Below are 25,929 nucleotides of genomic sequence, written 5' to 3' on the forward strand. Positions count from 1 at the left end.
TCTTGTTGAAGGGGAAGGGGAGCAGGTCTTGTTGAGGGGGAAGGGGAGCAGGTCTTGTTGAGGGGGAAGGGGAGCAGGTCTTGTTGAGGGGGAAGGGGGCCGGTTTGGTTGTGGGGAAGGGGGGCAACTGTTGTTGCGGGGGCAGTCGTGCTGAAGCTGGTCTGACTGTACTTTATGTTGCATTTGTCTGGTTTTCTTCATAAATTCATTCAATTGAAGTTACGTTAAGATGGGTTTTAAGGTAATAATAATAACAATAATGATGACAATACATTTTATTTGTGGGCACCTTACAAAACGCAGTTTAAAAAACATGATCGAAACACAGTACAGCTAAATGAATCCAGACTTGGTGTCAAGCAGACGTTTGCATTTCCTGTTGTTTTCATCAAGATGAAACAACAACCACACTTTAAGTCAAGTCAAGTCAGTGTTATTTGTGTAGCCCAGTATCACAAATTACATATCTGCCTCAATGGGCTGTAGCAATTAACCAGTCGAAACTCCAAGATAAGTCATTTCAAAACTTAAAGTACATTGTGAGGCATCCGGGTAGCGTAGTGGTCTATTCTGTTGCCTACCAACACAGGGATCACCGGTTCAAATCCCAGTGTTACCTCCGGCCTGGTCGGCGTCCCTACAAACACAATTGGCTGTGTCTGTGGCTGGGAAGCAAGACATGGGTATGTGTCCTGGTCGCTGCACTAGCGCCTCCTCTGGTCGGTTGGGGCGCCTGTTCAGGGGGGCAGAGGGAACTGGGGGGAATAGCGTGATCCTCCCATGCACTATGTCCCCCTGGTGAAACTCCTCATTGTCAGGTGAAAAGAAGCGGCAGGTGACTCCACATGTATGGGAGGAGGCGTGTGGTAGTCTGCAGCCCTCCCCGGATCAGCAGAGGGGGTGGAGCAGTGACTGGGACGTCTCAGAAGAGTGGGGTGATTGGCTGGATACAAGTGGGGAGAAAAAGGAGGGGGGAAAAATAATAACGTGTCTAGACAGATCGATGCATTTTAATAAGTGCATCAATCTAATTAGTTAGTTCAAAGTTGAATGACACAGGAACAGGAACTGACTTCCTGTTCCTGTTTCTGTGTTATTCAACTTGATATGTTCTGGGACCTCACAAGGTGAATGTCAGGGTTCCTATGCAAAGCTGCAGCATCTGCAGATATATAGTAAAACAATTTGTAAAATTGAATCCTAAAGCTTAAGAAATTGCGGAAAAGTGAGGAAAATGATGGGAATATGTTGTTTGGCGGTGTCAGTACACTATACCTTCACATCACATTCTTGCATGGTTTCACACCTTAAGTCATCTCCAATATTGCGGTGTTTCTTATCATGAAGAATAATTATCTCTAGAGTAACACCACATATTCACTGTGGGCTGACTATCAACATAAATATATATATATGGTTTGGAGACAGTGGTACTGAGGAAAGGGTGGAGTGGGTGGAGAAGAGTATCAGGAGTGATGTGTGACAGAAGGGTACCAGCAAGAGTTAAAGGGAAGGTTTACAAGATGGTAGTGAGACCAGCTATGTTACATGGTTTGGAGACAGTGGTACTGATGAAAAGACAGGAGGAGGAGCTGGAGGTGGCAGAGATGAAGATGATAAGATTTTCATTTGGAGTGATGAAGAAGGACAGGATTAGGAACCAGTATATTAGAGGGACAGCTCAGGTTGGACGGTTTGGAGACAAAGCAAGAGAGACAAGATGGAGATGGTTTGGACATGTGTGGAGGAGAGATGCTGGGTATACTGGGAGAAGGATGCTGAATATGGAGCTGCCAGGGAAGAGGAGAAGAGGGAGGCCAAAGAGGAGGTTTATGGATGTGGTGAGGGAGGACATGCAGGTGGCTGGTGTGACAGAGGAAGATGCAGAGGACAGGAAGAGATGGAAACGAATGATCCGCTGTGGCGCCCCCTAATGGGAGCAGCCAAAAGTAGTAGTAGTAGTAGTAGTAGTAATAATAGTAGTAGTAATCGTAGCAGTAGTGACTATCAACATATTTGACTACCAACATAAATATTACTGAACACCAACCAAAACCCTCAAATCTAGTGAGGAGATTTAAGATCTGGGAGAAGTATTGAATTTTGAAATACAGACTATATCTGAGATGCTGAAATATGGCCCTGTGATGGCCTGGTGGCCTGTCCAGGGTGTCTCCCCGCCTGCTGCCCAAGCATCCTCATGACCCCTATTGGGATAAGTGGCTTGAATAATGGATAGTTATTCATTCATTCGTTCATCTTCAGCCACTTCTCCGGGCTTTGGCTGTGGTGGCAGCAAGCTAAGTTGGGCACTCCAGATGTCCCTCTCCCTAGCAACGCCCTCCAGCTACCAATCTGCGATGCCGGAAGTCGGCACGCCTCGGTCCCTGCCTTTGCCTGCTGCCCAGCCTGCATTGCACCCCATCCCAGTGCTCATCCCCGCGTGTGGTGGGTCCACGAGGTCGTGGCTCCATGTTGTTTTTTCAGGCTGGGCTTGACCTGACCCCATGGGCCAAGGCCTGGCCACCAGACACTCACCGGCAAGCTCCCTTCCCAGGTCTGGCTCCAGGAGGGGGCCCCGGTTTCCCTTTTCCAGGCGAGGTGCTGTAACTCCGCTGGTGTAATTTCATTGGGTTTAGTTCAGGTGAAGTTAGTGTGCTTCAGCTGGTTGAAATGAACATTGTTCTGTTGTTCAGCTGCTCATGGCAACACAGAATGATATTTTATTTAACGTAATAATTCAGAACAAGAAGTCTGGGAAACAGCGGACAAACAAAAGGCCGCGAGCATGGCTGTCGGAGAGGAAGAAGAAGAGAGAGTAAGAGAGGAACAGAGCATCCTGGCCCAACTTTTAATGGACACAGGCACTCGTTTATCATCCTAAGTATCCGAGCGTGCTTCTAATACGTCTGAGTGCCGAGGCGTTGTGTGTCTCTGTATGGGAGCGAGGAGGAAGAGGAGGGCGAGCTTTAAGATGGGCGACCAAAAGTAGGTCAGTCGTCCATGTAGAACACTGTGTCACCGTGCATACCCAGGTTTGTGTGAAGGAGCAAAATACTGTAGTCTCATCTATGAAGCAGCTGAAATACGTTTGAGAAAGTTGGAAAGAATGAGAGAATCAACGCATTTTTCCTGAAAGATTGGATCTGGAAAAAAAATCGGTGCTTTGATTTAATTCGTCTTCACACTCGGGTGGAGGAATTGCTTAACGCTACAACGGCACTTCTGCTGCAGTCTCATAATCAAGATGCTCATTTGTCTGGAATTTCTGGGGGGGGGTCGTCTGGGAAAAGCCGAGATGCAACACGAATGATCCTGACTGATCCTGAGTCCAGAGGCGTGTTCTTTTTGTTTTGTGTTTTTTTCTTTTTCTTCTCTTTCTTCCCCCCCCCCCCCAATTACTACTGAGCAGATGCTCGTGTGGGAGGTACGGGCCACAGTCCCTGCCATTGCCATGGAAACTGCTAGCCAACCCATAATTTCCAATTTTCCGAGCTCATTGCTCCAGCATCTGAAAACATGCGAAGCACTATCAGTAACAAGCAACTGTATTTTGTGTTGGAGTGAATAAAACGACTGCTCTTTGGAACACAGGGATGCAGACCAGGTGCTGGATTGCATCACTAACTGGGTGTGGATTTGTGGGAATGGGCCGTCCATGTTAACAATGAAGGAATTAATGAACTGTGGTGATCATGACATGGCGTCAGAACAGACTTTGAGGTATGTGTTCATTAGGCCTGAGCCGATTATAGCCACAGTCACATCAGTATCCATAAGACAAGTCCCAGTACTCATGATGGTGATCGGAAAGTCCATTCCATCGTCCAAGCTGCTTATCCCAATCGGGGTTGTGGATGCTGGACTATCCCAGCAGTCATTGGGCGGCAGGTGGGGAGACACCCTGGACAGGCCGCCAGTCCATCACAGGGCTCACACACACACACCTAGGGACAATTTAGTACCTGACCTACATGTCTCTGGACTGTGGGAGGAAACCGGAGCCCCCAGAGGAAACCCACACAGACACGGGGAGAACATGCAAACTCCACACAGAGGACCACCCCCAAGCTTGGACAACCCCGGGGTTCGAACCCAGAACGTTTTTGCTGTGAGGCCACCGTGCTAACCACTGCGCCACCGTGCCGCCCGTGAATGAAAATTATTTTTTAAAAAGCCCATAAGTGTCCAAAGGCGTGGTGTTGCTGTGGGAGGATGTCAGCGCGTGGTTATCCTGTGTCACAGCATCGTGTGTGGCCAGCTGTGTCTCCTCTACAAAGCAGGGAAACAAACAGACAGACCTTGTTCTCCTCCACCGACACATAGCATACTCTCTCCTGTCTGTCTCGTTTGACCAGTGTGATTTCTCCCTTTTTTATCATCTGATGCTTATGAAGGCAGCTAATCTTGTACACATTTATCTGAGCTGATGAGTGCAACATCCTGTCCTGATCTGCTCCAACATGGAAAGGCAGCAAAAGCAAAAAAAGTCATTTACTTTGTTTTGATCATTACCACTGAGTTCCCAGAAAGGTGAATCAGTTCATCTGGACACAAACGTTTGTGTCCAGATGAACTGATTCACCTTTCTGGCATTTCCTTACCTGCATTATTGAGCATGCATCAAGGCACTACCATGAGTCTTTCCTGCTAATGTTTACCTGTCATATTAAGCCTGAGGAAAGCCAAAATATGAAACATAGCACCGTGGACTATGATATTTGCAGAGGACATTGTGATCTGTAGTGAGAGTAGGGTGCAGGTGGAGGAGAGCCTGGAGAGGTGGAGGTATGCACTGGAGAGAAGAGGAATGAAACTCAGTAGGAGCAAGACAGAATACCTATGCATGAGTGAGAGGGAGGACAGTGGAATGGTGAGGATGCAAGGAGTGGAGACGACGAAGGCATTTGAGTTTAAATACTTGGGGTCAACTTTCCAAAGGAACAGGGAGTGCAGGAGAGAGGTGAAGAAGAGAGTGCAGGCAGGGTGGAGTGGGTGGAGAAGAGTGTCAGGAGTGATGTGTGACAGAAGGGTACCAGCAAGAGTTAAAGGGAAGGTTTACAAGATGGTAGTGAGACCAGCTATGTTGTATGGTTTGGAGACAGTGGTACTGATGAAAAGACAGGAGGTGGAGCTGGAGGTGGCAGAGATGAAGATGATAAGATTTTCACTGGGAGTGATGAAGAAGGACAGGATCAGGAACCAGTATATTAGAGGGACAGCTCAGGTTGGACGGTTTGGAGACAAAGCAAGAGAGGAGAGATGGAGATGGTGTGGACATGTGTGGAGGAGAGATGCTGGGTATACTGGGAGAAGGATGCTGAATATGGAGCTGCCAGGGAAGAGGAGAAGAGGAAGGCCAAAGAGGAGGTTTATGGAGGTGGTGAGGGAGGACATGCAGGTGGCTGGTGTGGCAGAGGAAGATGCAGAGGACAGGAAGAGATGGAAACGGATGATCTGCTGTGGCGCCCCCTAACGGGAGCAGCCGAAAGTAGTAGTAGTAGTAGTAGTAGCAGCACTTAAAAAAAATAAAACTTGCATTAGAGTTATTAGTCTCATGAGTCACACAAATCTCGCCAGTCAGTTGCATTGATTTTTTTTGAGATGGGGTTGGTTAATTAAAGACCCACCATTTTCAAAAGATAGAGGCCACAGTTCAAAAACTTCCTCTTCCAGTGTGGGAAGATGGCGGCGTGAATTCACATTTGCGGCGGCCTCACCCAGTACCGTCCATGCAGGATCTTCGTCCACATCTGCATCTAAGTTTGTGTCTTCGTTTGGTTGCTGGGAGAGCTGGCGCTGGATCAGCTGGGAGAGCCTGGTCTGCTGCATCCTGTGGACCCGGGGACCGCGGCCCTGCCCGGAGCTGTGCCTGAAGAGGAAACACCGAGGGCGGTCTGACAGGATGCGGAAGCGGGGCAGGCTAAGCTAACTGCTAGCCCATGCAGACCAGCAGTTCCGGCAGTCATCCTGTTGTTTGCTGTGTTGTACAGTGACTTTTTTATTGTTTGGATATGTTGGATATGTGTGTGTTTGTACTTTTTGTTGGGTTTTTGTAGTTGGGGTATGTGTTTTTGTCTTTGCGTTGCTCAGCTCGGGGAAACGATAGTTTGTTTCGTTTCATGTACACAAGTGCATGAAATGAAACGACAAATAGATGTTCCTGGTTTCATGAACATGGGCCCTTTAATTACAAGTCTGGATGGCTCAGTCACCAGAGGTGTGTAGCGAGTCCACTGTTCAGCCAGACCAGCCTGTCTCACATCGCTCTCCGTGGTCGGGAGACTGAACCACTTACAAGGCTCATCTGGTCCACCGTGCTGTGTTTTACAAGACGCGTTGCTGTCACTTTAGCCACTGAACCGTTACTTCTTTCTCCGTGTACATGCCGCGTACACGCTGGTTGGAATATTTTGGGTCCTCCTGACGGGCGACCTAGGTAAGGTGAAGAGGTGGAATATTTTGGGTCCTCCTGACGGGCGACCTAGGTAAGGTGAGGAGGTGGAATATTTTGGGGCGTCCTGACGGGCGACCTAGGTGAGGTGAGGTGAGGAGATGGAATATTTTGGGACGTCCTGACGGGTGACCTAGGTAAGGTGAAGAGTTGGAATATTTTGGGGCGTTCTGACGGGTGACCTAGGTAAGGTGAAGAGGTGGAATATTTTGGGGCGTCCTGACGGGCGACCTAGGTGAGGTGAGGTGAGGAGATGGAATATTTTGGGACGTCCTGACGGGTGACCTAGGTAAGGTGAAGAGTTGGAATATTTTGGGGCGTTCTGACGGGTGACCTAGGTAAGGTGAAGAGGTGGAATATTTTGGGGCGTCCTGACGGGCGACCTAGGTGAGGTGAGGAGGTGGAATATTTTGGGGCGTCCTGATGGGCTACCTAGGTGAGGTGAGGTGAGGAGATGGAATATTTTGGGACGTCCTGACGGGCGACCTAGGTAAGGTGAAGAGGTGGAATATTTTGGGACGTCCTGACGGGCGACCTAGGTAAGGTGAAGAGGTGGAATATTTTGGGACGTCCTGACGGGTGACCTAGGTAAGGTGAAGAGGTGGAATATTTTGGGACGTCCTGACGGGTGACCTAGGTAAGGTGAAGAGGTGGAATATTTTGGGGCGTTCTGACGGGTGACCTAGGTAAGGTGAAGAGGTGGAATATTTTGGGGCGTTCTGACGGGTGACCTAGGTAAGGTGAAGAGGTGGAATATTTTGGGTCCTCCTGACGGGCGACCTGGGTGAGGTGAAGAGGTGGAATATTTTGGGGCGTTCTGACGGGCGACCTAGGTAAGGTGAGGAGATGGAATATTTTGGGACGTCCTGACGGGCGACCTAGGTGAGGTGAGGAGGTGGAATATTTTGGGGTGTCCTGGTGGGCAACCTAGGTGAGATGGAGAGCTGGAATATTTTGGGGCGTCCTGACGGGTGACCTAGGTAAGGTGAAGAGGTGGAATATTTTGGGGCGTCCTGACGGGTGACCTAGGTAAGGTGAGGAGGTGGAATATTTTGGGGCGTCCTGACGGGCGACCTAGGTGAGGTGAGGAGGTGGAATATTTTGGGGTGTCCTGGTGGGCAACCTAGGTGAGATGGAGAGCTGGAATATTTTGGGGCGTCCTGACGGGTGATCTAGGTGAGGTGAGGAGGTTGAATATTTTGGGGCATCCTGACGGGTGACCTAGCTGAGATGGGGAGCTGGAATATTTTGGGGCGTCCTGACAGGCGACCTAGGTGAGATGGGGAGCTGGAATATTTTGGGGCGTCCTGACGGGTTACCTAGGTGAGATGGGCAGCTGGAATATTTTGGGGCGTCCTGACGGGTTACCTAGGTGAGATGGGCAGCTGGAATATTTTGGGGCGTCCTGATGGGTGACCTAGGTGAGGTGGGGAGGTAGAATATCATTTTACAACTGAGGCCGTTGTCAAAGAGAGGAGTTGTGTTTTCATCAGGACACAGACACATTGGTGCCGGCAATAGTCAGCGGAGATTAAAGCGAGGACAGTGATGCCGGGCCAGGAGGAGATGGCGGGCCAGGAGGACATGCCAGGCCAGGAGGAGATGCCAGGCCAGGAGGAGATGCCGGGCCAGGAGGACATGCCAGGCCAGGAGGAGATGCCGGGCCAGGAGGAGATGCCAGCTGCTGATTGATTGGGAGAGACAAGCAAACACGCCGGAGAAAGAGGAAGACGGCGAGGGAGGGAGGGAGGAACTCCTCCCCGGTTTATCTGCTGAGTGTACCTCAGTGTGTGTGTGTGTGTGTGTGTGTGTGTGTGTGTGTGTGTGTGTGTGTGTGTGTGTGTGTGAGATGGAGAGCGCGAGGGAGAAAGTGATGGAATGCGTTTTAATTCAGATGACATGTAATAACCCTTTACACCCACGCATAAACACACACACACACACGGCATTATCAACACAACCGCATACATGAAGACACACATGCAGATGGGCATATGCACATAAAACCATATACACTCACTGGCCACTTTATTAGGTACACCTTGCTAGTACCGGGTTGGACCCCCTTTTGTCTTCAGAACTGCCTTAATCCTTCGTGGCATAGATTCAACAAGGTACTGGAAACATTCCTCAGAGAGTTTGGTCCATATTGACATGATAGCATCACGTAGTTGCTGCAGATTTGTCGGCTGCACATCCATGATGCGAATCTCCCGGTCCACCACATCCCAAAGGTGCTCTATTGGATTGAGATCTGGTGACTGTGGAGGCCATTTGAGTACAGTGAACTCATTGTCATGTTCAAGAAACCAGTCTGAGATGATTCGAGCTTTATGACATGGCGCGTTATCCTGCTGGAAGTAGCCATCAGAAGATGGGAACACTGTGGTCATAAAGGGATGGACATGGTCAGCAACAATACTCAGGTAGGCTGTGGCGTTGACACGATGCTCAATTGGTACTAAGGGGCCCAAAGTGTGCCAAGAAAATATCCCCCACACCATTACACCACCACCAGCAGCCTGAACCGTTGATCCAAGGCAGGATGGATCCATGCTTTCATGTTGTTGACGCCAAATTCTGACCCTACCATCCGAATGTCGCAGCAGAAATCGAGACTCATCAGACCAGGCAACGTTTTTCCAATCTTCCATTGTCCAATTTTGGTGAGTCTGTGCGAACTGTAGCCTCAGTTTCCTGTTCTTAGCTGACAGGAGTGGCACCCGGTGTGGTCTTCTGCTGCTGTAGCCCATCTGCCTCAAGGTTCGACGTGTTGTGTGTTCAGAGATGCTCTTCTGCATACCTCGGTTGTAATGAGTGGTTATTTGAGTTACTGTTGCCTTTCTGTCAGCTCGAACCAGTCTGGCCATTCTCCTCTGACCTCTGGCATCAACAAGGCATTTTCGCCCACAGAACTGCCGCTCACTGGATATTTTCTCTTTTTCGGACCATTCTCTGTAAACCCTAGAGATGGTTGTGCGTGAAAATCCCAGTAGATCAGCAGTTTCTGAAATACTCAGACCAGCCCGTCTGGCACCAACAACCATGCCACGTTCAAAGTCACTTAAATCACCTTTCTTCCCCATTCTGATGCTCGGTTTGAACTGCAGCAGATCCTCTTGACCATGTCTACATGCCTAAATGCATTGAGTTGCTGCCATGTGATTGGCTGATTAGAAATTTGCGTTAACGAGCAGTTGGACAGGTGTGCCTAATAAAGTGGCCGGTGAGTGTATACACACTGTGTGTATGTGTGTGTGTGTGCGTGTGTGCGTGACATTCTGCCCCCATCTGCTCTTTGACAGGGTGGCAGTTCCTTTTGAGCGAATGTCACCTGCTGACAGGAGAACAGTTCAAATAGTGAAGCCCCAGGTCCAGCAGACACACACACACACACACACACACACACACACACACACACAGTCAGTCACACAACCCCACATTCCTTCCCATATCCAGTCACCCACATCAAGATTTACACACATGCACACACAAACTGACACAGAAACAGAAGCCCTCTGCTCCATAAACACACATGAGCCCACTCACACAAACCACACACAGTGAGTGCTCTAACGCACAAACACACACCTCATGGCTGTGTGTTTCAACTAAAGCCTCTCCATTTGTGCTTTTCTGAAACCATGGGTGGCCCAGTGGTTAGCGTGGTCACCTCACAGCAAGAAGGTCCTGGGTTCGAGCCCCGGGGTAGTCCAGCCTTGGGGGTCGTCCCGGGTCGTCCTCTGTGTGGAGTTTGCATGTTCTCCCCGTGTCTGTGTGGGTTTCCTCCCACAGTCCAAAGATACAAATACATTGTCCCTAAGTGTGTGTGTGTGCGTGTGTGCGTGTCTGCCCATATGATGGCCTGGCGGCCTGTCCAGGGTGTCTCCCCGCCTGCCTCCCAGTGACTGCTGGGATAGGCTCCATTCTCCCCGCGGCCCTGAGAGCAGGATACGTGGTTCGGGTAATGGAGGGATGGATGAATGAAACCAGGATAGCTTGTGCTCGGGGGTGTAGTGTACCACACAACATTGACCAGTAGTGTATTTTTTGTCGTTTTGGTGTTCACAATGGAAGACTTCTGAACCTCCAGAGTGGCTCTATTCTGAATTTTCCTCAGGTTGCAGATCCTGAATCTGAGCCAAACTGGTAAAGTCAGTGCTGGTCTCTAAGTGGAGCCATGTCATGTGGCTGAAGTATGTTAAATCCCTCTTCATGAACAGGCGTGGTAAATTATTATGAATAAAGACCACTACTACTACTACTACTACTACTACTACTACTACCACTACTACTACTACCACTACTACTACTTCCGGCTGCTCCCGTTAGGGGGCGCCACAGCGGATCATCCATTTCCATCTCTTCCTGTCTTCTGCATCTTCCTCTGTCACACCAGCCACCTGCATGTCCTCCCTCACCACCTCCATAAACCTCCTCTTTGGCCTTCCTCTTCTCCTCTTCCCTGGCAGCTCCATATTCAGCATCCTTCTCCCAATATACCCAGCATCTCTCCTCCACACATGTCCACACCATCTCCATCTTGTCTCTCTTGCTTTGTCTCCAAACCGTCCAACCTGAGCTGTCCCTCTAATATACTGGTCCCTAATCCTGTCCTTCTTCATCACTCCCAGTGAAAATCTTATCATCTTCATCTCTGCCACCTCCAGCTCCACCTCCTGTCTTTTCATCAGTGCCACTGTCTCCACACCATACAACATAGCTGGTCTCACTACCATCTTGTAAACCTTCCCTTTAACTCTTGCTGGTACCCTTCTGTCACACATCACTCCTGACACTCTTCTCCACCCACTCCACCCTGCCTGCACTGCACTCCCAGTTACTTTGGACTTTTGACCCCAAGCATTTAAACTCATATGCCTTGGTCACATCTACTCCTTGCATCCTCACCATTCCACTGTCCTCCCTCTCGTTCATGCATATGTATTCCATCTTGCTCCTACTGACTTTCATTCCTCTTCTCTCCAGTGCATACCTCCACCTCTCCAGGCTCTCCTCCACCTGCACCCTACTCTCTCTACAGATCACAGTGTCATCCACAAACATCATCGTCCATAGAGACTCCTGCCTGATCTCGTCCGTCAACCTGTCCATCACCACTGCAAACAAGAAAGGGCTCAGAGCCGATCCTTGATGTAATCCCACCTCCACCTTGAACCCATCTGTCATTCCAACCACACACCTCACCATTGTCACACTTCCCTCATACATATCCTGCACCAATCCTACATACTTCTCTGCTACTCCCGACTTCCTCATACAATACCACACCTCCTCTCTCGTCACCCTGTCATATGCTTTCTCTAAACCTACAAAGACACAATATAACTGCTTCTGGCCTTCTCTATACTTCTCCATCAACATTCTCAAAGCAAACATCACATCTGTGGTGCTCTTTCATGACATGAAACCATACTGCTGCTGCTGATCATCACCTCTCCACTTAACCTAGCTTCTATTGCTCTATTAAAATTATCCTGACTAAAGAGAAGGTCTAAATTCACTCTTGATCAGTTTGTGCTGTGTTCCTGTCTGCAACCCACAAAATCCTAAAAGTGCTGGGTGAATAAAACTCATTCTAATCCTGATCTCGCTAATCCATCATTTTAAACACTGGCGGTTCAGTGTCTGGGTAGCGTAGTGGTTGATTCCGTTGCCTACCAACAAGGGGATCGCCAGTTTGAATCCCTGTGTTACCTCCAGCTTGGTCGGGCATCCCTACGGACACAATTGGCTGTGTCTGCGGGTGGGAAGCCGGATGTGGGTATGTGTCCTGGTCGCTGCACTAGCTCCTCCTCGGGGCGCCTGTTCAGAGGGAGGGGGAACTGGGGGGAATGGCGTGATCCTCCCATGTGCTACGTCCCCCTGGTGAAACTCCTCACTGTCAGGTGAAAAGAAGCAGCTGGTGACTCCACATGTATCGGATGAGGTATGTGGTAGTCTGCAGCCCTCCCCGGATCAGCAGGGGGGGGGGGCAGAGACGGGGACAGCTCAGAAGAGTGGGGTAACTGGACAGGTACATTTGGGGACAAAAGGGGGGGTCCAAAAAAAAAACTGGTGGTTCAACGGTCACATCCACCCTGCTACTTCTCGTCAATGGACAAGTGGAGGGGAACATCCTTAATACAGCATTCCCAGAAGCTTGATATCACAGGAAGTTGAAAGGAACACAACTGCCGAAGTAATATCCTGTGAAGTAACAACTCTCAAAAAACCCGTTGATTTCCGTGATACCAAAGGTCTGTGACCACAATCTGAAGTTTACCCGCTCAGTCCACCGTTGGTATCACTGCCTCTGCAGAGCTCTGGATCACCGTCTCCCCTGGATCACCGTCTCCCCTGGATCACTGTCTCACCTGGATCACGGTCTCCCCTGGATCACCGCCTCCCCTGGATCACCGTCTCCCCTGGATCACTGTCTCCCTTGGATCACTGTCTCCCTTGGATCACTGTCTCCCCTGGATCACTGTCTCCCTTGGATCATTGTCTCCCCTGGATCACTGTCTCACCTGGATCACTGCCTCTGCAGAGCTCTGGATCACCGTCTCCCCTGGATCACCGTCTCCCCTGGATCACTGTCTCCCCTGGATCACTGTCTCACCTGGATCACGGTCTCACCTGGATCACCGTCTCCCCTGGATCACTGTCTCACCTGGATCACTGCCTTCCCTGGATCACCGCCTCCCCTGGATCCCTGTCTCCCCTGGATCACTGTCTCACCTGGATCACTGTCTCCCCTGGATCACGGTCTCCCCTGGATCACCGTCTCACCTGGATCACCGTCTCCCCTGGATCACCGCCTCCCCTGGATCACCGTCTCCCCTGTATCACTGTCTCCCCTGGATCACCGTCTCCCCTGGATCCCTGTCTCCCCTGGATCACCGTCTCCCCTGGATCACCGTCTCCCCTGGATCCCCGTCTCCCTTGGATCACTGTCTCCCCTGGATCACTGTCTCCCCTGGATCACCGTCTCCCCTGGATCACCGTCTCCCCTGGATCCCTGTCTCCCCTGGATCCCTGTCTCCCCTGGATCACCGTCTCCCCTGGATCACCGTCTCCCCTGTATCACTGTCTCCCCTGGATCCCTGTCTCCCCTGGATCACCGTCTCCCCTGGATCACCGTCTCCCCTGGATCACTGTCTCCCTTGGATCACTGTCTCCCCTGGATCACCGCCTCCCCTGGATCACCATCTCCCCTGGATCACTGTCTCCCCTGGATCACCGCCTCTCCTGGGGGACACGAAAGCCTGTTAAGTGATGTGGTGTAGTGAGCCAGTGTGGGTTTTTGTCATTTAGTCCTTGAGTCCTTGAGTGTGTATGTGTTTGTGTAGGTGAGCCCTGTGTGTAGGTGGAATAACGTAAGAGGATCAAAGAGGAAGATGCACACAGCCTGAAAGACACACACACACACACACACACACAAAGCCAGTTTATCCTTCTCTTTCTAGAAGATAAGAGAAAGATTCAAAGCATCCAGAACCTCCACACAGTAATTATGACGGGTTAATGCCCCTTTTCCACGACATGGTACCGGCTCAACTCGACTCACTTCTGTGTCGTTTTCCATCACTGTAACAGTACCCCTCAGTGTAACAGTACCCTCTCAGTGTAACAGTACCCCTCAGTGTAACTACCCCCTCAGTGTAACAGTACCCTCTCAGTGTAACAGTACCCCTCAGTGTAACAGTACCCCTCAGTGTAACAGTACCCTCTCAGTGTAACAGTACCCCTCAGTGTAACCACCCCCTCAGTGTAACAGTACCCCTCAGTGTAATAGTACCCCTCGGTGTAACAGTACTCCTCAGTGTAACTACCTCCTCAGTGTAACAGTACCCTCTCAGTGTAACAGTACCCCCTCAGTGTAACAGTACTCCTCAGTGTAACAGTACCCCTCAGTGTAACAGTACCTTCTCAGTGTAACAGTACCCCTCAGTGTAACTACCCCCTCAGTGTAACAGTACCCTCTCAGTGTAACAGTACCCCTCAGTGTAACAGTACCCCTCAGTGTAACAGTACCCCTCAGTGTAATAGTACCCTCTCAGTGTAACAGTACCCCTCAGTGTAACAGTACCCCTCAGTGTAACTACCTCCTCAGTGTAACAGTACCCTCTCAGTGTAACAGTACCCCCTCAGTGTAACAGTATCCTCTCAGTGTAACAGTACTCCTCAGTGTAACAGTACCCCTCAGTGTAACAGTACCTTCTCAGTGTAACAGTACCCCTCAGTGTTACTACCCCCTCAGTGTAACAGTACCCCTCAGTGTAACAGTACCCCTCAGTGTAACAGTACCTTCTCAGTGTAACAGTACCCCTCAGTGTAACTACCCCCTCAGTGTAACAGTACCCTCTCAGTGTAACAGTACCCCTCAGTGTAACTACCCCCTCAGTGTAACAGTACCCCTCAGTGTAACAGTACCCCTCAGTGTAACTACCTCCTCAGTGTAACAGTACCCTCTCAGTGTAACAGTACCCCCTCAGTGTAACAGTATCCTCTCAGTGTAACAGTACTCCTCAGTGTAACAGTACCCCTCAGTGTAACTACCCCCTCAGTGTAACAGTACCCTCTCAGTGTAACAGTACCCCTCAGTGTAACAGTACCCCTCAGTGTAGCTGGTCTGCAGTGATTTTGCTACCGCTCAAGCTTTTTTGGAACCTCAACAAAGGTGGTACCAGAAAAGTGGTAAAAGTTACCAAAATGCCGGTACTTTCCAGTAATGGAAAAGGAATCGAGTTGAGCCGAGCCGGTACCATGTAGTGGAAAAGGGGCATAAGTGAACCCACTTGTGCTGTTGCACTGTCTGTTCTGTTTAAATTGCATTGATGTTTGTAACAGCGTGTAGTGACTTGTTATAGCACTAGCATGCAGACCGATGGTACATCATACCATGCTGCATTTCCCTTCTTGTTTTTCCAGTCCCTAGACCCACTTTATCCGGATCAGCAGGCGCTGGGCAGAATGCAACAGGTTGGGTCCGCGGTGTGTAGCGGTCTAAGCATCGGCTCTGTGTCGATGCAGTTGCCAACTGGGGACCGGGGTTCGCGCCCCGGTCTCGTCAGATCCGACTATGGCCGGACTCGATGAAGCAGCAATCATTGGCAACGCTGTCTTCGGGAGGGGGGCGGAGTCGGCTTGTGTTCGTCACATGAATGCGTCTCTGTGTGTGTCGGAAAAACAGTGGTTCGGCTTGGATTCGCCTTGTCACGAAAGTGGGGAGGCGTCTCCTTCGAGACTGCCGGCCGGAGAGATGCAGTTGGCGAATGCATGATGCAGTACGAGGGTGGGTGTTTGAATTAAAATAGGGATCAACTGGCCACTAAATTGGGAGAAAAAAGGGAAAAATCAGAATGCAACAGGTTTCCAGTCCATCACAGGGCCCACAAAATAACCTATTATAACAGAAAAAGAGGCGGCACGGTGGCGCAGTGGTTAGTGCAGTCGCCTCACAACAAGAAGTTCCTGGGTTCGAGCTGCAGGGTAGTCCAACCTTGGGGGTCGTCTCGGGTCATCCTCTGTGTGGAGTTTACATGATCTCCCCGTGGTTTTCCTGTGTGGGTTTCCTCCGGGTGCTCCGGTTTCCTCCCACAGTCCAAAGACATGTAGGTCAGGTGAATCGGCCATACTAAATTGTCCCTAGGTGTGAATGTGTGTGTCTCGGTCCTGTGTGATGGTCTGGCGGTCTGTCCAGGGTGTCCCCCCGCCTACCGCCCAATGACTGCTGGGATAGGCTCCAGCGTCCCCGTAACCCTGAGAGCAGGATAAGCAGTTTGGATAATGGATGGATGGAAAAAAGAAAGAGTATAAACTGCATGCAGCTCCCCCATTGGGTGTTTATTGACACCCTAAATTAAACATTTCTATCCTCAAAGTATCTTCGTGATGAAGATGGAAGTTCTTAGAGAGTCAAAGATCCCTTGCAGACTGAAAGGTTGATTGCAGTAAAACCCCTGTGGGAGCATAACACTGATTCACCCGTTGATTTAAGAAGGAAACATTTGGAGAACACAAAATTCTCCCACAGTCCAAAGGAGTGTCCAGAGGACAGCTGGTGGAGTTTCTGAGAGTTTGCTTTGGATTTTCAACGGCTGCAGCAGTGTGTGTTTGTGTGCCTATCTGTGTGTGTGTACATAAGCCTGTGTCAAATCCTGCTCTATTATGAGCTGAGGACATTCAGATGAGACGCGAGCCACCGCTGTGGGATATCCAAGGCATTTGGAATAAAATCTTCATAATGATGCACCATTCATTCATTCATCTTCAGCTGCTTCTCCAGGGTCGGATCACGGTGGCAGCAAGCTAAGTAGGGCACTCCAGACATCCCTCTCCCCAGCTACGCCTAAAAAAGTGAATCTGCGATGCCGGAAGTCGGCACGCCCCGGTCCCCTCTTTTGCCTGCCTCCCGGCCTGCATTACGCCCTATCCCAATGCTCATCCCTGCGTGTGGTGGGTCCACGGGGTGGTGGCTCCATGTTGTTTTTTCGGGCTGGGCCCGACCGGGCCCAATGGACCAAGGCCCAGTCACCAGACGCTCGCCAGCGAGCTCCCCTCCCAGGTCTGGCTCCAGGAGGAGGCCCCAGTTTCCCTTTTCCGGGCGAGGTACTGTAACTCTGCTGGTGTAATTTCATTGGATTTCTTGGGAATCGCTCTTAGTCTGGCCCCTCCCCCGGGACAATTTGCCTTGGGAGACCCTACCAGGGGCTATTGCCCCCGACGACACAGCTCCCAGGATCACCAGGACACACAAACGTTAAGGTGGCAATTCTCGGAGGAGATGATATATCATTTGCAATTTAATGCAAAAAAAACAAATAAAACTTAATTTTCCCAACATTAAATAACATCAAATATTCTTCCTGAAAGAATCCTTCATTTGTCCATATTTATTTTAAATCACTTATTTCTTTCAACTTGAAGAAGTCTATTCAGACCTTTGTTCCTTCCATTAACCACTATGGTTCCACTGCTTTCTCAAGCCTCGTCGCTGAGGAGTCCGCTGTACCTGCTGCCAAAGGCCCTTCTACCAAGCACTGGCTCTGAATGTCTTTCCTTATCAGCTTTGGATAAAAACAAATTTCTGCTTCATAAATGCTTTGAATTTATTGCTTGAGTCAAGGTAGAAATATTATTTCAATGCATTAAAATGTGGTTGCATAACAGAATCCAAATTAAGGAGGTTAAACACTTCCTGAAGGCCATCTAAATGGTGAGGCTGTTGCAACCCTAGAGGGGTTTATCTATCTATCTATCTATCTATCTATCTATCTATCTATCTATCTATCTATCTATCTATCTATCTATCTATCTATCTATCTATCTACCGTTCTATCTATCTTTCTGTCTATTGTTCTATCTGTCATTCCATCTATCTACCGTTCTTTCTATCTTTCTGTCTATTGTTCTATCTGTCCTTCTATCTCGTTCTATCTATTGTTCTACGTATCTATCTGTTGTTCTATCTGTCATTCTATCATGCTATTTTTCTGTCTGTTAGTCATGTTATTACTTTCAGCACTATTGCAGAAGCCTGCTCTGACTGTAGTGTTAACTATTGATGAGACTCTTGGTTTGGCCGTCATCAGAGCAGTTGTACTGTACTGGTGTGAATAATTCAGGGAGGCGTACGACTCCTCACCATATTTTAAGAGGGAATATGAGAATAGGAACACTTGATTAAGGTTAAGGTCTTATGGTATATACTTTTAAGAGGACTTAGCTAAAAGTTAATGAAAATTGAAATTGCAAAGCAATGCTTTAAAGTGGAGGTTTGGGTAATTTACTTCCTCTGTGTTGAGACTAAGAGCGGTCATAATTTATTAATCATAATTTATTGATAATAATTTTTTGCAGTGCATGGATTAAGTTGAAGGTCTAGATTAGCTTACATTTCATACATACTTAAAATATAAAAGTTATTGTGCTTAAAGCTACACTATGCAGTTTGGCACGGTAGTGGCACTTCTTGACTGGTACTTCTGTACTTTGAATATAGTGCAAGACTGCAGCAGCATATTGTAAGGAAGGCTTGACGCTGAAGCGTCTGTTGTTTGTCCACCGCCATACCACCTTTTGAAAACTACAGAAGACATATAAGTGATTGTCCTTCCTTCGTGTGCGAGAGCCCTCTTTTTCTCTCTGTTTTTTTTGTTTTTTGTTACTGACAATATGGCGAAACCAGACATAAGTGCGATACGTGAGAAGCTCTAGCAGTGAAACTAGCCGGGGTGTTGAGTCCCCAGGGGAAGTACTGTGTAAACTCATGTATTAATTCAAGTTAATACATAGCGTAAGACAAAAAATAGATTGCTGTCAAGTCCTTGTTATTGTATACCACTGTAGAAGTACTGTTCACAGGCATCGTAGTGGTCTATTCCGTTGTCTACCAACATGGGGGCTCGCCGGTTGGAATCCCCGTGTTACCTCCGGCTTGGTCGGACGTCCCTACAGACACAATTGGCGGTGTCTGATGGTGGGTAGCAAGATGTGGGTATGTGTCCTGGCCACTGCACTAGCGCCTCCTCTGGTTGGTCAGGCTGCCTGTTTGGGGGAGAGGGGGGAATAGCGTGATCCTCCCATGCGCTACGTCCCCCTGGTGAAACTCCTCACTGTCAGGTGAAAGAAGCGGCTGGTGACTCCACATATATCGGAGGAGGCATGTGGTAGTCTGCAGCCCTCCCCGGATCAGCAGAGGAGGTGGAGCAGAGACCGGGACGGCTCAGAAGAGTGGATACGATTGGGGAGAAAAAGGGGGGGAAATTAAAAAAGAAAAAAGTACTGCTCACAGCCAAAAAGCGCTGCCTCTGCGCCAAGCTTGTATAATATACCTTGGATATGAAACTTAATTAAGCATGGAACATTCACTATTAAATGCTTGGTAACTTGTACACAGTATATCCTACACAAAATAAAGGAAGAGTGCACCGGAGCAGGTCATTAGGTCAAGAGCACACTGAACATGCCTCACTGAAAAAGCCCTGATACCCTTTTCCTTTCCTTTTACTGAATCAAAATTAGGCCCATGTTATTACTCAGGTTCAGGGTGCTATTCCACAGCTAAGCCAACAGAAACTTGGCATCCAGGAGACTCGGTTGCACCGTGAACCAGGTGACTGAGATTTGGAGCATGTAATCAGAGTTTGTTTTTGGAATGAGGACATAATAGGAAAAAGGAAACAGAGGATCAGGTGTATAGCACTCTTCATTTGAATGTGGGTCATGGGGTAGGAAAAGAAAGAGGAAGGGGTATATGGACTCAGAAGTTGTTTAAAATAATAGAGTATCCCTTTGAAATTTAGTAAAGTGGATGAAATCAAGAATGTCGCTTGCTGTTTTTGTGTGAGTACATTGCCTTTTTTGCCCAGTGTAGTGTGAAATGTTTTCATAGTGGCTGATGATGATGCTGATGACCATGTTGCGTCCTTTGCTACAGGATTAATTGGTGAAGACTACCAAGAGATCAAAATTGTGCTCAATGCAAAGTTTTGGCTTCTGATACCTGCAAAGAACTTGTGAATATCTTTGTGAATAAATATCCAGGGATTTTTTTTCTTTTGTTTTGTTTTTTTTTTTTTTTGGTCTGGTTTGTATTATTTTTTTCCTGCCATTGCAGTTCATATTATTTTTCATACCCCATTTCTAACCACTCTCTTCCTCTCTGTCACTCTCTCCTACAGTGTGGCAAAGGAGCAGAGAACTTTGACAAGTTCTTCACACGTACCCAGCCACAGCTCACGCCGCCAGATGAGCTGGTTATCGCCAACATCGACCAGGCTGAGTTTGCAGGGTTCTCTTTCATCAACCCACAGTTTGTGCATCCTTCCCTGAACAACTCTCAATGAAACGGAGGGGGGGGGGGGACAGTCTCCTTTTTAAACCTTCCTCAGTGCCACCCACTTACCGCCATCCTAAAATCTGACCAAAACTTGATGTAGGCCCAAAATATAACCTCTCTGTGTTGACTTGACCGGTGAGCAAATCTCTAAGATGTGGAGATTTGCTTAGTTTAATGTCTCTGCTTTTCTAAATAGGTTGACTGGGGTAGATGTAAACATTACTTCATAATAGAAACGCTCTTGATTTTAAAGATTGACGATTGTTGATTAGGAAACAGATAGGATGTATGCCTTCCCCAGCCAATATTTATATGACCTAAAAAATCAAAACTAAATGCATGGAAGTATGAGACTGGGGTCAATATTCATTAACCTGTAACAGTATACAATATATTGAAGAGAATATTAAACACAATTTTGTATAAGATATGGATCAAGTGGAGTAACTAATCTTAACTAACTAGTTTTTGAAAATGTTGTATAACTCTTAATGAATACCCATGGTAACCTCTAGACAATGGTGGCTCACACTATATTTTCTACAGATAATTGTCACTAATTGGATAATCTGTGATGTCTTCAAATTCTCTGGTGTGGGGCAGTGACAAAGCTAAAGCCAAATATCAAAGATGGATTGCTACATGGGGTGCCGGCACGAAAGGTGCAACATGTGGTTTAATGTCAGAATACTGGATCTCGTTTACAGCTTTTCTTCCCCTCTCTTGTTTTCATGGTGATGGTAAAAATTCTATTTTAGTACACTTAAATTCTAGTCAGTCTCATGTTCCTGTGTATGTAGCGGATCAACTACAGAAATAAGTTTACCTGATAGAGTTGTATAAAGCATGAATATCAAAAACCTGTAACCATTAGTATCTGTCAGCCTGTTATCACCTTGTTCAAATTGTACCTTGCTAGGTTTATATAACATGACGCATTGATTAGCATAGAAATCTATACACCCCTTTCAGAGCCCTTATTTGTGCTGCAGTTGGCTAGGCCTTTCTCCGTTTGCTATGAAATTTTAAATAAAAAAAGGACTTTCCGAAAAACATATCCAGTTTGATACGTTGGTAGTGGCAGAGCAATGTAATATCTAGCTTTGAAAATCCAAACTAAAATGTTTACAATTTTTCATTTTCTAATGCTGTTCAGTGTTAATTTCAGTCTGCATGCCTGCTACTGAAACAAAGTTCCCCTGCGACCTAAAACTCTTCAAAGTAAGTTCTGTAAACTATGAAATCGGCTTGTTCATTGTAAAAGGAAATTTGCTTTTGCTTTCAGACTAAACTAAACTGGTGTCAGTCTTTGTTTTAGTATTAACCACCCGATGTTTTGCATGCTCATTATTCTCATATACAAAGCAGATAGAAAGTAGTTGTTTGGATTCCTAGACGCAGAAGTAGTCCAGAACAAAATGACTTTTTGAGGAACCATCTCCTTGACCGTATTTTGCTGTTCGGCGAATATGTGTGCCCTGTATTTGGGGATGTGTCCAAACAATGTGATAATCTTTGAAATAGATCACTTTCTTCTGCTTTCGTGATGCCATGCATATTTTTTTCATTACATCAGATGAATATTTTAATGTATCACATACCAGTGTATAACTCCTTTGTAAATATACATGAGTTATTTAATGACGTTTAGCAACTTACAGTTTTTATACCAACGACTGAATGTGTTTTATTACATTAAATAGGTTACAAACATATATTTTATGTAAAAAGGACACAAAACACAAAGAACCCAATACAGATCAACTTTGTAACAATGGGGGTCTTTCATGGAGCCCAGATTTAGCAAATTGCAAGAGACATCTCTGCAGCTTGTTTTTGGCTGATGTATCAAAAAAATTCTCTTGTTGTACCCAGCATCTTCAATGGAAGTAGTGTGTTGACTGGATGTGTGTTTGGCTTTTGGCCAGTTGTCTCTCAGCTGTCCCTCCTGTGTCCGCATGCTGTTGAAAGGGATCGTCCATGCACGTGATGAACTAAAATCCTTGCATGCTAGTAAGTATGGAGCCCGTAGAATTTGTAATCTTACACATCAGTCAAAGGTCGCCAAATGCAGACCGTGGCATCTTGCGTACCTTGAGTGTGCTGATCTGAGGCTAGCTTGGCTATTTAAATTGCTGTATGTGAAAAACGGATGTATATCAGATAAAGATCCTTTGGATTGACACAGTCTAGTAAAGTTTTAGACCGACAACTACAGTAACTAGCTTTGTGCTATTTTTCCATCTAGCTTTTGTATTCGCAAAGACTAATAATTTACATGTTTATAGTAACGGAAAGAAAAACACATTTATGACATCAGAATGCAGGTTGTCTGGGTTATGGAACAGGAAATACCGTTTCTATTGCCACTAACTGTTAAATGTCATACTGTCAATCCTACACAGGTTGCGTTCATAGTCATATCATAGTGTTTCCTGTGACCTAGCCAGCGGGTCAAGATCTGTGTTCTGCTTCGTAGAACTTGGGTAACTACAGTCCCTGGTTATATACAGAGTACATTTGCCTGTTTTAGCGCCATGTGGAATATTGAATCCAGATGTGATGTAAGATGTGACTCATTACAACTGCTTTTAGCCAGAGCGGTGGGACCACTGGCGCTCTAGTGTCTCATCAATGTTTTTTTTTTTTGTGTTTTTGTTTTTTGTTTTGGTCATGCTGTTAATGTGCCGTCATTGTTAGTGTGTATGTTTGGTTGTACTCTCTCTGTTGTTATCCGTGTCGATTCAAGAATGCTCGAAGGAAATGTGGAAGTAGAACACTTGTGTCTGACCGACAGCATGTAGTTTCTATTGAAACCTTTGTAATATTTCTCCCCTTTTTTTTGTTGTTTATTTTGTTTGTTTTGTATTTGTGTTCTCTCCTGTGTTTCCTTTCATGTAACCTTTCATGTGTGCCAAACCAGAAAATGCCAGAACCCAACAATAGCATAGTTGCACTAGCTGTTGTGGCACTAGCTGTTGTGGCGCTAGTTGTTGTGGCACTAGCTGTTGTTGCACTAGCTGTTGTTGCACTAGCTGTTGTGGCACTAGTTGTTGTTGCACTAGCTGTTGTTGCGCTAGCTGTTGTTGTAGTAGCTGTTGTGGCACTAGCTGTTGTGGCACTAGCTGTTGTTGCACTAGCTGTTGTGGCACTAGCTGTTGTGGAACTACCTGTTGTTGCACTAGCTGTTGTGGCACTAGCTTTTGTTGCACTAGCTGTTGTGGCACTAGTTGTTGTTGCACTAGCTGTTGTTGCACTAGCTGTTGTTGCACTAGCTGTTGTGGCACTAGTTGTTGTTGCACTAGCTGTTGTTGCGCTAGCTGTTGTTGCAGTAGCTGTTGTGGCACTAGTTGTTGTGGCACTAGCTGTTGTTGCACTAGCTGTTGTGGCACTAGCTGTTGTGGAACTACCTGTTGTTGCACTAGCTGTTGTGGCACTAGCTTTTGTTGCACTAGCTGTTGGGGCACTAGCTGTTGTGGCACTAGCTGTTCTTGCACTAGCTCTTGTGGCACTAGCTGTTGTTGCACTAGCTGTTGTGGCACTAGCTGTTCTTGCACTAGCTGTTGTGGCACTGGCTGTTGTGGCACTAGCTGTTGTTGCACTAGCTGTTGTTGCACTAGCTGTTGTGGCACTAGCTGTTGTGGCACTAGCTGTTGTGGCACTAGCTGTTCTTGCACTAGCTGTTGTGGCACTGGCTGTTGTGGCACTAGCTGTTGTTGCACTAGCTGTTGTGGCACTAGCTGTTGTGGCACTAGCTGTTGTGGCACTAGCTGTTGTTGCACTAGCTGTTGTGGCACTAGCTGTTGTTTCACTAGCTGTTGTGGCACTAGTAGTTGTTGCACTACCTGTTGTTGCACTAGCTGTTGTGGCACTAGCTGTTGTTGCACTAGCTGTTGTTGCACTAGCTGTTGTGGCACTAGCTGTTGTTGTACTAGCTGTTGTGGCACTAGCTGTTGTTGCACTAGCTGTTGTGGCACTACCTGTTGTGGCACTAGCTGTTGTGGCACTAGTTGTTGTGGCACTAGCTGTTGTCGCATTAGCTGTTGTGGCACTAGTTGTTGTAGCACTAGCTGTTGTTGCACGAGCTGTGTGGCATCTTCTCTCCGTAAAGCATTAGAGCTGCCAGACAGCCGCGCCTATCTATCTGTTCACTCTCTTTTCTTTTCTTTGTTAACCACATAACTAATTTCATGTAGCCTTGAGTGCACCGCAGCACATTGGTGTCAGTACCATTACGTTGCCAGTCCATTAGCTTTGCGGTACAGTCAGCCTACAAAGCTTAAAGTGTATGTGTATTTGGTTTTTTCCCAGTGTAACCTGTATCGCTGTGGTAAATAGTGTATCTGTAGAAGGGTTTTAAACATATAGAGGTATAGATTTGATATCTAGACATTCGACAGTGGCCGATAGAGGAATGGTTCTCATGTAGCGTATATTCGACAAGAACGTACTCTTGGAACCTGAACCTTTCTGTTTGCCGGCACACCAGCCCGATACTGCGGAAAAGGGGAAGCATCGTATTAATTTGCATTCCAGAAAGTTCGCTGAAGGAAAAGACAAGGAGCCGTTTTAGCCTGCACTCGGTTTACAGTGCAGACAACCGGGGCGACTCTGGTTCTCTGGGACGTGGGGGACGTAACGGGTGAATTAAGGCGTAGACATGTGTGATAGTGTACCTGTGCTGACCGTAGACCAAAAGCTGTTCCCCTGTCTCTCTTCTCTGTGTTGTCATCAACCTGTTTGATTCTAGGTCATTGTCAAAGAAATGAGATAAAATAACAATAAAGATGTTCCTCCGTGACTTTCCTGACCTTGAGAGATTTATCTTGTCCCCATTGTCCATCCTTCTCCACATACATTTGTCCATTTTCTTCAGCCCATTGGTGTTTGGCCATGCAATGAAATGAAAAGATTTACATAAAGTGTCAATCAAAATTAAAAAGAAAAATTGGCAGCATACACCTGTATTACATCAGGGCCACTGTGTTTGACGGCCAGAAAACAGTTGATTTGGACGAATCCTTGCATGTCGACACACCTGCTTTATCCTTTACCTCCTCGTGCCAGGGATGTGTGGATGGATTTGTGAGTTAAATGAATGAGTAAATGGGCAGCACGGTAGCGCAGTGGCCTCACTGCAAGAAGGTCCTGGGTTCGAGCCCCGGGGTAGTCCAACCTTGGGGGTCGTCCCGGGTCGTCCTCTGTGTGGAGTTTGCATGTTCTCCCCGTGTCTGCATGGGTTTCCTCTGGGGGCTCTGGTTTCCTCCCACAGTCCAAAGACCTGTAGGTCAGGTGACTCGAAGACATGTAGGTCAGGTGACTCAAAGACATGTAGGTCAGGTGACTCAAAGACATGTAGGTCAGGTGACTCGAAGACATGTAGGTCAGGTGACTCAAAGACATGTAGGTCAGGTGACTCAAAGACATGTAGGTCAGGTGACTCAAAGACATGTTGGTCAGGTGACTCAAAGACATGTAGGTCAGGTGACTCAAAGACATGTAGGTCAGGTGACTCAAAGACATGTTGGTCAGGTGACTCAAAGACATGTTGGTCAGGTGACTCAAAGACATGTAGGTCAGGTGACTCAAAGACATGTTGGTCAGGTGACTCAAAGACATGTAGGTCAGG

The 25,929-nt window shown here is 47.4% G+C and overlaps 2 protein-coding genes across 3 annotated transcripts in view; both read left to right on the forward strand.

Annotated features, from left to right (window-relative positions):
• Positions 1-23,365, forward strand: part of prkcaa (protein kinase C, alpha, a) — a 412,324-nt gene extending 388,959 nt beyond the window's left edge. For both annotated transcript variants that reach the window (XM_056281110.1, XM_056281111.1), the window contains one exon: positions 20,143-23,365. In XM_056281110.1, coding sequence (XP_056137085.1) covers positions 20,143-20,307 — 165 coding nt within the window. In that variant the 3' untranslated portion in view covers positions 20,308-23,365. The remainder of the gene's footprint in view (positions 1-20,142) is intronic.
• On the forward strand, positions 21,474-25,727 carry LOC130112321 (keratin-associated protein 5-5-like). The gene is made up of 2 exons (XM_056279652.1): positions 21,474-21,521; positions 23,247-25,727. Exons 1-2 carry the CDS (start codon positions 21,474-21,476, stop codon positions 24,480-24,482), a joined length of 1,284 nt encoding a protein of 427 aa, XP_056135627.1. The 3' UTR covers positions 24,483-25,727.
• Positions 25,728-25,929: the final 202 nt, after the last annotated feature.

The sequence above is a fragment of the Lampris incognitus genome, chromosome 5, assembly GCF_029633865.1.
Source record: "Lampris incognitus isolate fLamInc1 chromosome 5, fLamInc1.hap2, whole genome shotgun sequence".
In the NCBI taxonomy this organism is placed as follows: domain Eukaryota; kingdom Metazoa; phylum Chordata; class Actinopteri; order Lampriformes; family Lampridae; genus Lampris; species Lampris incognitus.

Coding starts and splice junctions, on each gene's coding strand:
- LOC130112321 (XM_056279652.1), top strand. CDS start 21,474: ATGCCTGCTACTGAAACAAAGTTCCCCTGCGACCTAAAACTCTTCAAA. Junction 21,522..23,246: donor GCGACCTAAAACTCTTCAAA/GTAAGTTCTGTA, acceptor ACCCAACAATAG/CATAGTTGCACTAGCTGTTG.